This window comes from Falco punctatus, assembly GCF_963210335.1.
Source record: "Falco punctatus genome assembly, chromosome: 2".
NCBI classification, from domain to species: Eukaryota; Metazoa; Chordata; class Aves; order Falconiformes; family Falconidae; genus Falco; species Falco punctatus.
Window position 1 is genome coordinate 92751648 of NC_137581.1, and position 13367 is coordinate 92765014.

The 13367-nt window shown below is 39.2% G+C and overlaps 2 protein-coding genes across 4 annotated transcripts in view; one reads left to right on the plus strand and one right to left on the minus strand.

Moving 5' to 3' along the window:
- Positions 1-13367, plus strand: part of CTPS2 (CTP synthase 2) — a 79157-nt gene that overhangs the window by 22604 nt on the left and 43186 nt on the right. For all 3 annotated transcript variants that reach the window (XM_080377159.1, XM_080377158.1, XM_080377160.1), the window contains 4 exons: positions 3694-3782; positions 4567-4661; positions 5670-5732; positions 7073-7116. In XM_080377159.1, the coding sequence (XP_080233285.1) occupies positions 3694-3782; positions 4567-4661; positions 5670-5732; positions 7073-7116 (291 nt within the window). The remainder of the gene's footprint in view (positions 1-3693; positions 3783-4566; positions 4662-5669; positions 5733-7072; positions 7117-13367) is intronic.
- The window catches only part of S100G (S100 calcium binding protein G), a 30354-nt gene continuing 24109 nt past the window's right edge, over positions 7123-13367 (minus strand). Inside the window, exon 2 of the mRNA XM_080377164.1 lies at positions 7123-12594. Within this exon, the coding sequence (XP_080233290.1) occupies positions 12481-12594 (114 nt within the window). The 3' untranslated portion in view covers positions 7123-12480. The remainder of the gene's footprint in view (positions 12595-13367) is intronic.

Sequence of the window (13367 nt, forward strand, 5' to 3'; positions counted from 1 at the left end):
CCACCTGGCAGAAAGCCATGGCCTCTCTTAAACTTTGCACCCACCACGATGGATGCAGCTGCCCAGACATGCTGCCACGCAGGTGCCAGGCTGCAGGCTGTGCCCGGCTCGTACCAGTACTGGGTAGACAGTGGCAGTGAGTGCTCCTGTGGGAGGTTTACCCAGACAGAGGGTCTCCTCTGCTTAATGGCAGAGCTGTGTGAGGAGGTGAGTAGGTTAAGGAGTATTGGGGAGTGCGAGAGAGAGCGAGGCTGACTGCTGGAATCGCACGCTGCCTTCCCTGAGACAGGCCCGACAGGCAGACAGGGCGATTCCCTCTCCTCTCTCTGCCTGGCTGAACACAGTGACTCAAGGGACAGGGGCAGCGGTGGCCAGCTCCTGCCCGGCTGTTGTGGTTTAGCCCTAGCTGGCAGCTAAGTACTGGGCAGCCGCTCGCTCACTCTCCCACCCCCCAGAGGCATGGGGAAGAGAATGGGCAAAGAGGTAAAACTCGGGGGTTGAGAGAAGAACACTTTAATTACTCAAACAAAAAAACCCCAACAATTGTAATGAAAAGGAGAGAGAAAGGGGAGACTAATAAAAGCCAAAGGGAAGGGGAAAAATAACCCCCAAGTGATGCACAATACAACTGCTCACCACCTGCTGACTGATGCCCGGCCAGTCCCCCAGCAGTGACCAGCAGGCCCGGGCCAGCTCCCCCCAGTAACGAGCATGACGTTCTGTGGTATGGAATATCCCTCTGCCTAGTTCAGGTCACCTGTCCCAGCTGTGTCCCCTCCCAATTTCTTGTGCCCCTTCAGCCCTCTGGCTGGCAGGGGCTGAGAAACTGAAAGGTCCTTGACTTCATGTAACCATTACTTAGCAACAACTAAAACCATCAATGCTTTATTAACCATTGTTCTCACACCAAACCCAAAACGCAGCACTGTACCAGTCTATTTCAGATGAAATTGGGACATGGCCGCAGCAGGCAGGTCACCTCTGTGACTACCCTGCCTTCCCAGCTGCCTTTGCCTAACAGGGATGAGGCTCTGCAAGTAGAACCAGACAATAATTAGGGTGGTGGTTTGTCTAGCTTAGAGGTGTTACCAAGGTTAAGTCGGCCTATGCCCTGTATCAAAACCTTCCATAAAAAAAGACTGGTCATTGTCATAGGAGACTCTCTCCTGAGGGGAACAGAAGGCCCGACACGCAGAGCGGACCCACTCCTTAGCGAAGGTGCCGCCTCCCTGGGGCCTGGGTTAAAGACGTGAGGAGAAAGCTGCCCGCCCCAGTACGGCCCTCAGGTTATTGCCCATTGCTGGTTTTTCAGGTAGGCAGCGATGAAGTTGCAACAAGAAGTCCGAGGGCAACCAAGGGACACTCCAGGGCCTTGGGACAACTGGTTAAGGGATCAGGAGCACAAGCAGTGCTCTCCTGGATCCTTCCAGGTGCAGGGAGCCATGAGGGAAGCCGCAGGAAGAGCCAGCAGATCCACACCTGGCTGCGAGCCTGGTGTCGCCGGCAGAATTTTGTGTTGTTTGATCCTGGGTCAGTTTGCACGGCAGCAGCCCCGCTGGCAACAGGCGGAGTACACCTGTCTCAAAGGGGGAAAAGGGTCTTTGCACAGGAGTTGGCAGGGCTCAATGAAAGAGCTTTAAACTAGATTTGAAGGTGGAAAGAGGGGAGACCGCCTCGCTCTACAACTACTTAGAAGGAGGTTGTAGTGAGATGGGTGCCAGTCTTTTCCCAAGTAACAAGTGATAGGACTAGAGGAAATAGCCTCAAGTTGCACCGTTGGAGGTTTAGATTAGATTGGAAAAAATTTCTTCACTGAAAGGGTGGTCAGGCATTGGAACAGGCTGCCCAGGGAAGTGGGTGAGTCACCATCCCTGGAGGTATTTCACAGATGTGTAGATGTGGTATAGTGGTGGACTTGGCAGTGCTACGTTAATGGTTGCACTCAATGATCTTGAAGGTCTTTTCCAACTGAAATGCTTCTATGATTCTATGACTAGAGAAGGGAAGTGTTGCACCAGTCCTCAAAAAAAGCAGAAAGGACAATCTGTGGACATGGCAGGTGGTCAGCCTCACCTCATTCCCTGGGAAGATTATGGAGGAAACACTCCAAAAAGTTGTTTCTGGGTGCATGGAGAAAAAGAAAGTGGGAACAGCCAGAAATAATCTCTGGAGATTTTCAGATTTTGTCTGGAAATGGCCCTGAGCCGCCTGCTCTAATTTGACCTGCTTTGAGCAGGGGATTGGGCTAGAGACCTCCAAAGGCCCTTTCTGGTCTATGTGATTGTGTCACTGTAGTCTTTTCTACCAACAGCTGTGTAGTGGGATGTTTTTATGATAATTAAAATAACTCTACTTTTAGATAAAAAGTGAAAAGTACCAAGTCTGAAAATGCATGGTTAGCTTTGTGTGCAGCTGGTCTTAAGTTTGGTGGGGCTTTTGCATTAAGAAGCATGTGAATCGATGATGGCTGGAACTCCAGTGTGGTGTTGAAATCTTAACAGACAAGTGCTCTTACTGTAATTGCCTGCATGTGCTAACCTCCTTTTTAGTGGTTTTGTCCAAAGGCTGTCTGTATAATCCTGTGTTCTGAATGAACTGCTTAATATTGCGTGTGGCGTCCAGCTCATAACCTAGCATCCACATGCCTGAATGATGGAATGTTGATGCTACTTGAAGTGCTAAATGTGCTGGCTCAAAATGTTTGGCAAGGAAACCATGATTAACTTAAATTGTAATTAGTTTCTTTTTCCAACCTCCTAGCATGGTAAAGTGTACTTTTAGTTGATCCTATAGTGTCCTACTGGTATGGAATAACAGCATTTGTAGAGTAGTTATTTTTCTGTTGTATTTTTGATGCCTTCTGGTGTGTGGAAGAAGTAGAAAATGTTTGCTAGAAGGCAATCCAATCTGGAAAATTTGCAGAAGTCTTCCTGTTGGTTTCATTTGTCTGCACACAGATAAGTTCTGTCATTTCAGGTGATCTCGTTTTCATGGGGGATGGACTCTAGAGTGGGGTGCTATTAATTATGTTATTCTGTGGAAAAGACTGAAAAAACCAAGAATCAAACTCTGACGTTTTATGTCCCCAGTACAGTGCGTAGCCACTGCACTCACTTGCTCTAGTGGTACCTCAGGAGCCATGCAGTAGAGATTCTAATGCAGTATTTCTAGTAGGACATCGATCATGGGTCTGCCTCCCTCTCTACAGTTGATGTTTTCACAACAGTCCCCTGGAGTGCCTTTCTCACACTCTAGACAATGCAGGTTTATCCAGTCTTATGATAAGATGAGGTAAACTGTGGCACCCAAAAGCTAAGGAAGTGAACACCCTGGCCACATCTCATTTGGATGTCAGGATAAGGTCAGCACCACCCCTTGACTGGTGCCCTGATTTCCACAGGAAGAAAACCTGGGTACACAGTTATGAAACATTCTAGGAAGTCTGCTTACCTGGAGGATAGCAAAATGAGGACTGAAGGCATGCAGAACTTTGGAGCTACAGGCAAAGAAGGGGACATGGATTGCTGGAACAAGAGCAAATACTGGGTCTTCAGTAAAGTTCTTAGAGTTTTATTGGGAAATTCACTTGAAACTAATAGTTTGACGTAATGCTATTGAAAAGTTGCTTATACAGTGTGTGCTGCTCTTCCTGTGGAAGAAAAGACTATTTAATTGCGTATTTTTCTTTATTAGTACATAGATTCAACAGAACTCGAACGTTCTACAGAAGCGGAGAACTCAGTGAAATATCACCAGGCATGGCACAAACTGTGCAAAGCAGAGTAAGTGGCATTGGGTATTCTGTATCCCAAATGCAGACCATGATATTTATTTCATGTAATGAAAAATTCTTCAGTAAAGCATTTCTCACTGCATCCAAACTTCTGTTACTTACATAAAGGGATAGATGTGTGTGGCTGGTGACTAGCTTCAGATATAGAAAATTATACTATCAACTTATATGCTCAAACTCTGCTTTAATCTCTTTAGACAAGTTGCAGATGTTTGGTTGGGCTTTTTTGAGGGGTGGTGGTTTTTTTTACAGCTGGACTTTTTTTACAGTGCAGGTCAGTTGTCAAAGATTTTTCTTTTCAACGTGCATCTTCGTGAAAGGTAGTTAGATAAAAGCTTAGTAAATGCTGGTGACACTGCAAATATCTATGTTAAGAATCATTGTTGGGATTTCAATCTGTATTTTTAATGGGATGTTGTTTGTTTTCAAAATGCATTTTGTTTCTTCACTATTACTTAGTAGGCATAAAGTTTTGGTGTTAGGGTCCTAGAGTAGTGAAAGTGTAGCTAGTTTAAGTAATATGTATTTAAGCAGTGGGAACTTCACTCTGAAGCATGAGGTTGGTCAGATGAGAATTGGGGTGGATGGATGAGACAAATCTCCAAATTTAGAGTTAAATTCTGTGTATTCTGAATACATGTCATACAAAACATGCCTTTTGTGCATTGTGCTTGCATTGTTATAACTTCAGAAGTCTTTCTTCAGTTTGTATGGGCTTCCTTTGCTGGCTTGATTCTACATGTTGGTTTCTTTATATATGGCTGTCATTACAGTGGCATTCTGGTCCCAGGAGGGTTTGGAATTAGGGGAACAGAAGGCAAACTCCAAGCTATCTCCTGGGCAAGAACAAAGAAAAAGCCTTTTCTTGGTAAGATCATTAGAGTCAGAAATTACTGTGTTTTGAAGGTGTATAGCAAGCTAATTGATTTGATTTAAAAAACCCCAGACAAACACATACTATAGAACATGGGTCCTCAAACCCTTTAAGCAGGGGGCCGGCGCGCGGATGCAGTGGCAGGCTGACATCTGCGGCTGCTTGGTTTCCCCCCCCAACCCCCCGTGGGGGGGTCTGTAAATACCAGGGGCCGGATTGAGGACCCTGGGGGGCCGTATCCTGCCCGCGGGCCGTAGTTTGAGGACCCCTGCTATAGAAGGATCATGTCTTAGGGAAGTATTTGTGCTGTTGTATTTGTCTTGTAAATAATGTCAGGGTCATAGTCACATAGTACATCTAGTGTATAAGGAAGGAACGAGAAGACTGTCCCTACTTCAAAGGTTTTATTTGCTATATTCACGTTAAGTGGGGAGTCTTTGTTCTCCATCTTTGCGTAGCATCTTATAGATACTAATCAATGTGCAGAAAACTTAGATGTCTTTGTACACATTTGCTATATTAAATAATTTTTATTGATTTACTGGTGTATTTTATTATGGAAAAGTCTAAAGATGCCATCTGGCCTATAACATAAGTGCTGTTTTGTGTAAGTGCCTCTGAAACTTTGGTTCCTACTCCACATTTCTTAGAATTTTGTAAGTGACTACTTTGACTAGTTGCCAAAGCAAAATTTGAATCTGGATATACCCAGACTTTCAACTTCTGTTTGTCTTTACAGTAATTATTGATAAAATCACGGAAAGAAAAAAAAAATTTTTGAAAGGGCTTAAAGCACATAATTGTGTCATGTGTATTTACAGTGTGCCAGGTTTGAAGAGTGAGTTTTATGCTGAGCATCCATTTTTGTTTTAGCTTTTTTATAAGTCTGTATATATGCAACTGGGTACCAAGATTTCTAAGCAGTCAAGACAGAACAGTGAGTACTTTGTCAGTCCTGCTCTTTGTGCTGTTGAATTCTGAGGTTTTTGTTTTCTCTTCTAGGAGTTTGCCTGGGAATGCAATTGGCAGTTGTGGAATTTGCAAGAAACTGTTTGAATTGGAAAGGTGAGCTCAGTATGTTAGTGTGAATTAGATTTGCTTAGCAGAATTTTTTTTCTAAATGTGCAACATGTATCTATTATTAGAACTATTATATAGATCCTATGATTGTTAGGTACTTAGCTCTTCCAACATGATCATTTTCAGCTAAGCACCCTGTGCTACCTTTCTGTGCAAGGCAGTAGGAACTCTTATTATGCAGATTGCTTGAAACCGGCTTCTTGATCTAACAAGTGTAGGAGAAAGTGTGCTTGTAGTTCACCCCTGTAGTCTCTTTCTGGAGTGTACAGATGGTGAGGAGCAGATAATGAGAAGTGGTCTTCTCACTTGCTTTCATTAGTTGCAGTAGCCAAACCGTAGCCATAGCCATAGTAGTATGAAGAGATTTAGTTCACTGATTGTGATGAAAATTTACTAAATTGATTACTGCTTATGAAAAAGTCTTTGTCTTAATTAGGAATTATTTAACTTGGACAGTGAGCTCAGGGAGTGCAAGGACAACTTTAATGAGCAGGTGGTGTTTGTCCTGAGCCCCCTAAACAAGCAAGATATGAGCAGGACCATCAGACAAAAAATACTGTGTGCACTTCTGTCATGATGGTAACTCCACCACACTCTGGCCAATGTCCCTGGCGTGTGTGAACCTTATGAACCATGAGACAGTGCACGCCTGCACTTAGTGTAAACTTAGAAGTTTACATACACTAAGTATGTACACTATTTTTGTTTTTCACTGAGTATAAAGGTGGGCAGGCTCTGGGACTGGCCCAGAAGCCTCACCTACAGGTGGATGCACTACATAGAAATTTTCCCACTTATTGAGAGACTCCTGGCACCAGCTGCAATGGGGCTTCCCAGCCAAAGTGTGGGCCTGGATGATGTTAAGGTGGTAATTGGCGATGTAGTCTCTGTAACAGTTTGCAGTAATGATTCGATGTTTTGACCCTATTGCTTTTTTATCACATTGTGCATAATAACTAGTACTGTTTCCTTTTATCATATTGCATGCTATTTTCTTGTACTATATTGTAATATAATAAACTGCATTTATTCTTACATTTGATTTGGAATTCATTTTTGCTTGGTATCCAGTCAGTCAGCAAACCACCGATGAATTTCTACCACCAACAGCTGAAAGGAAAAAGTTTTGGGAAGTAGGAAAGGTAGTGTGTGTAACAGGCTATATGTTTCCTGTGGTTGCTTCAAAAGGGTGCAGTATGTATTTCAACATGTGAGATTGTAGCTTAAATGCAGACAAACCCCCAGATGCCACAAAACAGTTATGAGTTTGTAGTACATGTAGAACAACAGGTATGTACTGTGTTTGTTTTGAACTTCTGTTCCAGATGCAAATTCTACAGAATTTGACCCAGACACAAAAACCCCTGTAGTAAGTACTGATTTTTTTTTTCCTGCATATGTTTTGGGAACATACATCTTTTACTAAAAAGGGAGTTACCTCTCTGTAAGTTAAGATCTGTCTATATTTTTACATGGTAGGACATGAAGAGTTGTCTGCTGTCCCTATTCAGTATTATTTAAAAAGGTATTTTCTTTTAATAGTCCCTTACCTTCACCTGCTTGCTTCTGTGATTTGCTTTAGCTTTATTTTTGTAATTTTTCTGATTGTTTCCTTGGCTGTAGACTGATGCTGGGAGTAGACAGTAATGATTAGGTTGGCTTTACTAGAGAGTAAAATATGAAGGGAAGCTGGAAAGTGTAGCACAAAGCTATTATAAAAATATAAATTTATATAAAAAGGTAAAGATTGTATGGAAAGTTGTTGAAAAATTCTTCTCTTTCCTGTATATAAATAATAAAAATAACCACTAGACATCCCCCCCTCACCAGTCCTCCTTTTGAGAAAAATTTCAGTGCTGTAGATACCACAGGACGCTCTGTATTATTATATGCCAATGGTAGAATTTTAGAGTGGAGTGCTTCCTACTTCGGGAGAGTATGGTATCACATTGTCATAAAAGTAAAACTTAAAAATGATCAGTAAGAGAGTTTTTTTTTAAAGACAAAAAGGAACAGAGATACATGTGAGAAAAAAATAGCATCTTGGTGTAAAATGTAAACATCTGTTCTAGTGATGAATTAAGTGCATTGCTCATAGTGACTTACTGTATCTCTATCAATTTCCTTCGAAAGAGTCTTGTTAGGATTTTTAAGTAAAATACATTTTTTTCCACATCTGCTTAGTCTGAAACATACAAATAGGTTTTTAAAGCATTTGACCTGTTTGTCAAGGTTGTTTATATACATAGGAGAGAGAATCTACTCTGAACTTTTGAAGGTAAGTGAGAGACAACCTCTGTAGGTCTCTCACTGTGAGACTGCTAAAACTTGTTGGCGTTTGGAAATGTCCTCAGGTGAACAAAGTTAAATGTTGCATTTGGCATCAAATTTGTGGGCTTGTCATTGTAAGAGGATTTTTTCTTCACCCTTCTTTGAGTGTATGCGAAGACATACCCTTAACTGGAGGGGTCAATTTCATAATACCAGCGTATTGTAGAATGTGGAAGATGTTGGAAGCTTACTGTAGATTTTTTGGGAAGCAAGAGGGATAGTATGGAAGACTGATTCTGGGGCATCTGTTTCTAGGGCTTTTTAGTGCCAGTTTTATATAACTTCTCATGAATAAACTTCAGCTAGTCACCTGTGTACCTTTTCAGGATGCAGTCAGATCATCAGGAGGGGGTGAGTCACCCTTTGGAATGGTTGGTTTCTTTCTGTTATGCAAAGGGTTGTTCACAGTAGCTGGCCCAGATGCAGAGCTCCACGCTTAGATGAAGTCAGAAGCACAGATGCTTGTCTGCTGCAGCTGTACAGGCAGTTTCTCCCAGGACAGAAATTGTACTGTGTATTAGTATAATATATCTAGGATAAAATTTTATCCCACAAGAAATTGAGTGATTTGCAGTTTGTATTCAAGGGCAAGTAAGGTATATATGTTAAAGAGAAAATTATGTGGACGTAAGAAAATAATGGAGTGAATGTAAGTGTCATAGAGGATTAATACAGTGTTTACAATTGAAGCAGTATGCCTCAGTACATAAATGGATATTCTTTTTTTTCTAAGCTACATTAAGGTTCTGAAATTAGTTGTTACCAGTCATATTTCAGCATCTTAATCTGATCTTTGACATCTCAGTTCTAGGCAAGAAAGAGATGTAAATCATTCCAAGGGGGAAATTTGCACTATCAATAATTATAACTGTTAAATAATTTGTCTTAGCAGAGTCCATCTTGTGCTAAAACCTGCTTATATATTCTGTATAATAACAAATCAATAAAAATGATTGGAAGAGCAGCAGGTTAGCGAAGCTTGTGAATTACCAAACTGATGTAGAAGTTTCATTATCCAAGAGAGTTAATTGGAAACACAGTATCAGCACTGATAATATCTTGTGATGCCACTGTAATTCAGCTGAGTGCTAACGTAGGACCAAAGCAGTGTACTTTTCTTTTGTGTAAACAGTGTACCTGATCCTTTGGAAATGGGAGAGGGTGAAGAAAGGCACTGATGAGGCAGTCGTTTGATTTCCTTTTATTTTTAAGAAAAAGGAAAAAAGACAGAGGGTCAAATATGTAGTTCAGCAGGGGAGTTCGGGGGCAACTGTAAATTATGCAGCTACTTACATCCCTTCTTAATTTGTTAAGCATTCAGATACTCAGAACTGTACTCACCAAAGCTGATAGTTCCTTCTGAAGTACATACAAAGTATCATGGTCTACTTTGCTTCCCTTTTGTCTGCATCTTTGGAAATTTGAACCTTTTTTATTAGAAAGAAAAACAGATTGTCATGTAATTGTGTAACTCAGAGTTAGGCTTTCAATGGAAAAATAAGTGTCTGAAATAATGAGAAATAATATTACTGGCAACTCTCAATTAAAGTAACATAAGTTATTGTACTATTAGAAGAGCATTGCTTGCATGACTAAAGAGTTTTGAGCATCATAAAAAAGTGTTTGTATGTGATGAGGCAATTGTGACTTGTTCTGTTTTGAGCAATAACAAATTTACAACTAAATGTGCAAATTGAGAATTGCCTGCAATGCTGAATATTTGTTTCCTTTTAGCTGTTCATCTATTTCTACTGACTATCATTACAACAATACTGCTTAACCTGGGTTCTGCAGAAGCACCCATGAGTAACATTATGTAGGAGGGAAACGCTGTATAATTCTGTATTGCTTGTTTTGGGGAATATTGATATAAATTATATTGGTGTGTAAATGACTGCAAGTATTGTAGAATTAAGATTTCAAATACCTTGAAAAAAATGGTAGTCTCTGCATACAAAATATAGAAGTTAATGACTTAATAATGTGAAACAGCTAAAATTGTGTTTTTAAAATAGGCTAGGGGAAAAAGGATAATCCCCAAGTTTAATATCTGTGTGATGAAAACTTAAAGGAAATGAGACCTAGAAACTGAAAATATGAATAAGCTGTGATTTATGAGCTGTGTTTGAGATAGTTGAAGTTGCTATTAGATATTTTCATTTAGGCTTAAATTAAAAATGTAAACTGAAGAAAAAAACCCCAAAAGCTCTGATATGGCAATTACCTGTGTTCACTAGACCATACCATTTACAGTATCAAAATACCACCTTAAGGTTTTCTTTTCAATTCCTCTTTAACACGTTTCATTTCAGTAGGGAAAATGAGGAAGGTACATGAGCACTGATCACAGTCCCTTAAGTTCTTGATCTCATCTTGGTTGATTATTTGAAGGTCATGTTCCCATTATATATACTTAAGCTGCTTTACTTTTTAGCCTTTTGGATAATAATGATGGGTAAATTACTGTTTTTCTTTGCAGGAAGATAGCTGTTCAGAAAAGTAATGCATTTGCTTGAGAGTAGTGCTTCATATGAGTTTTCTGTTGCAAATTATAATTTTAAAATGAACTCCTTTAAAGGGAAATGGTATAGTCTGTGAACTGCTAATGAACTGGATTCACTGGGTGGCAAAACTGTCACTGTTCTATTCCATTTCTCTCTTCTTCCTCTACTATTAAACGTAGATTTTTTGGGGGGATGAGGCTTTTAATTATGTCCTTTTGTCAATTTAATTGCAACTACCTCTAATACTGTTCTAGGGGGAAAAAGCCCCCAGAAATATTTCTAATGCTTTTTTTTATTTTAAATTTAAAAAAGCTAATTTTAATTGTGACTGTTGTTCTTCATGACCTATTGCATCTTGTGTAGGAGCATGCAACTTCAAATATTGGACTGGGTAAAATAAGTATATTTTCTATAAACTCAAGAAATTGTGCGGAAATAGATTTTGCCAGTAGGTGACACTCTTGTAACATGTTTGTTTATTGATGCCCGATTTTCCTATTCGGGATGTCAGTAGCCTGATTGAATTAAAAAATTTTTCAGGTTGTCTAAGAGATGAAAAGGAATGTATGCCCCACTCATGCAAATGCACCTCTTAAAATTCTGTGATTTTACTTATGCATGTAAAGTAGCTAATGTAGCTTGGTAAGCAAATGTGTGTATGGTATATTTAATTTTGAAATCAAAGCTTATTGTTAATTTACAATAATATTTTTTTTTATAAGCCAGAAAAAATAATAAACATTATGCTTTTATTTTCTTCCAAGAAGCATAACACATTTTAACAGCTGAAGGGTTTGTGTAAAAGAATGGCCCAGGAGCCTGTTAGAACATTCATATAATGTTTTAAATATCATAATTTTTGAGGCTTCTATTTATGCATCACTGGTGTGGAGTACTTTATTCCTCATTTCATGGAGGGGAAATTCAGGAATAGGAACCACTGTAGTATAGGATCTTAAAAGCACTTGATAGGCTTTGCAATTAAGTTGAGTCTTTAAGTCCTTAAGTAACTGAAATGTAACTGATTTATCAGGATAATGGATGATGTTGGTGTTAAAATTCAGTCCAAAATTCCAAATTCTCTAGTAGGATTAGTGCCTAATCTACTGAATTACTTGTCTTCAAAATTTCCATTCTTCTCATTTATCTTCTTTTCCACTAATTTCCTCTTAAAGTAAATAATAAAGCTCATGAATTACATGTGTGAAAATACATGTCACAGGGGATCATGCAATGAAGAGGTTAAAACTGCACCAAATAAATGCAATGAATGTTTTAACGGCCACAGCAATCACTCAGTTCCTATATATACTTATGTATCTCCATTTACAAGTCATGACAAAAAAAACCCCAAAACTTGGGTAAATATAATTGAAAATGAACATGTAATGTTACAGTCGTCATACTTACTATTGTTACATTGTTATTGTAAATAAGTACTTTGTGTTTTAAAAATTTCAACTGTTTACCATATGGAAGCATCCTCTTATGTGAATGAAGAAACTGAACCGGGAGAAGTATTGGATAGTGTGCACTAGGAGACACTCTTCAAATGGAATGCTACATTGTTTCCTTTTGTGTGTTTTAGAAACCATTTCGTTTGAGTTGCTCTAGAGGCCCAAATAATAGCTGTAGTAAAGCAGGGTTTGTTAAACACTGCTTTCTAAATGTAGTGTGGAATAGGAACAGGTAGTTCTGAACTAATTGTGAGGCAGCTTAGCTGGAAAGTGTGGCTAGTGAATATGCAGGAAACACAATACAAGATGAACTTTGTTATATGTCAAATCTTTATTCTGTATGTTTTAAAATCATAACATCTGTGGGTTTAGGTGTACATATAGTGTATGCAAATGCCAAGCTCTTCTTCAAAGCGGTGATATTCATTATTGCAGATGCCTCTACTGTCCTGTACCAGTTATCTTTTTTATAAGCATCACAAACTCATCAAAGCTGATACTTCCATCATTATTTTTGTCCAACGATTTAATTATGTTATCAAGTGAGAATGAATCCTGTTTTTATAGGGAAAAAAAAAAAAAAGAGAGAATGAAATTAATAGATTGCCACAACTGTTTTCCTCTAAGGAATATTGGCAAGAAGTGATGCAGTCAACAGCTGGTGTTACTTGAAGGTGTTACTGGTAGTGGTGTATTTACCAGTTTTACTGGTTAAACTAGAAATACAGTGCCTGCTGTCACCTGCCAAAAATGTTAAGATAGATATGATAACCATTTCAGAAGTATCAAGTTTTGCTGAGACAGATTAGTTCAGTCTTGTAGGTAAACTTGGAATTTAGGAAATGGAGCAGGTGGAATAGCTGCAGCATATACATAGTCACCAGTAAAAATTAATATACATACCACCTACTGCTTAATTAGATACTAATCTAGGCTGTGAATACTCTATTTGAAAACATGTTGCTCCTTTCATTAGACTTTGGACTAGGACTTAAGAGTCTCTTTCCCTCCCCTTTTCCCCTCTTTGCTAGGAATACCGTATTTACTATTGAAGAATTCTTGCTAATGAATTAAATCTAGTTTAGATTATTAGCTCCTTTTATTTGTTGTGTCTGGTAAGAGTGCATCTAAAACCCCAAATGCAGTGAGTATTCTGATAACATCCCTGATCAGACTAGTTAAGTAATATAAACCTGGGTTTGATTTACAATTCAGATTTTTCAAATATTGTATTTCTTCATATTTTATGCCTATACATGTTTTTCAATGTCCTGTCTTGCTTTTATGTTGGTTTATTATAGTGCCATATATTTCTGCAAACAGACTAG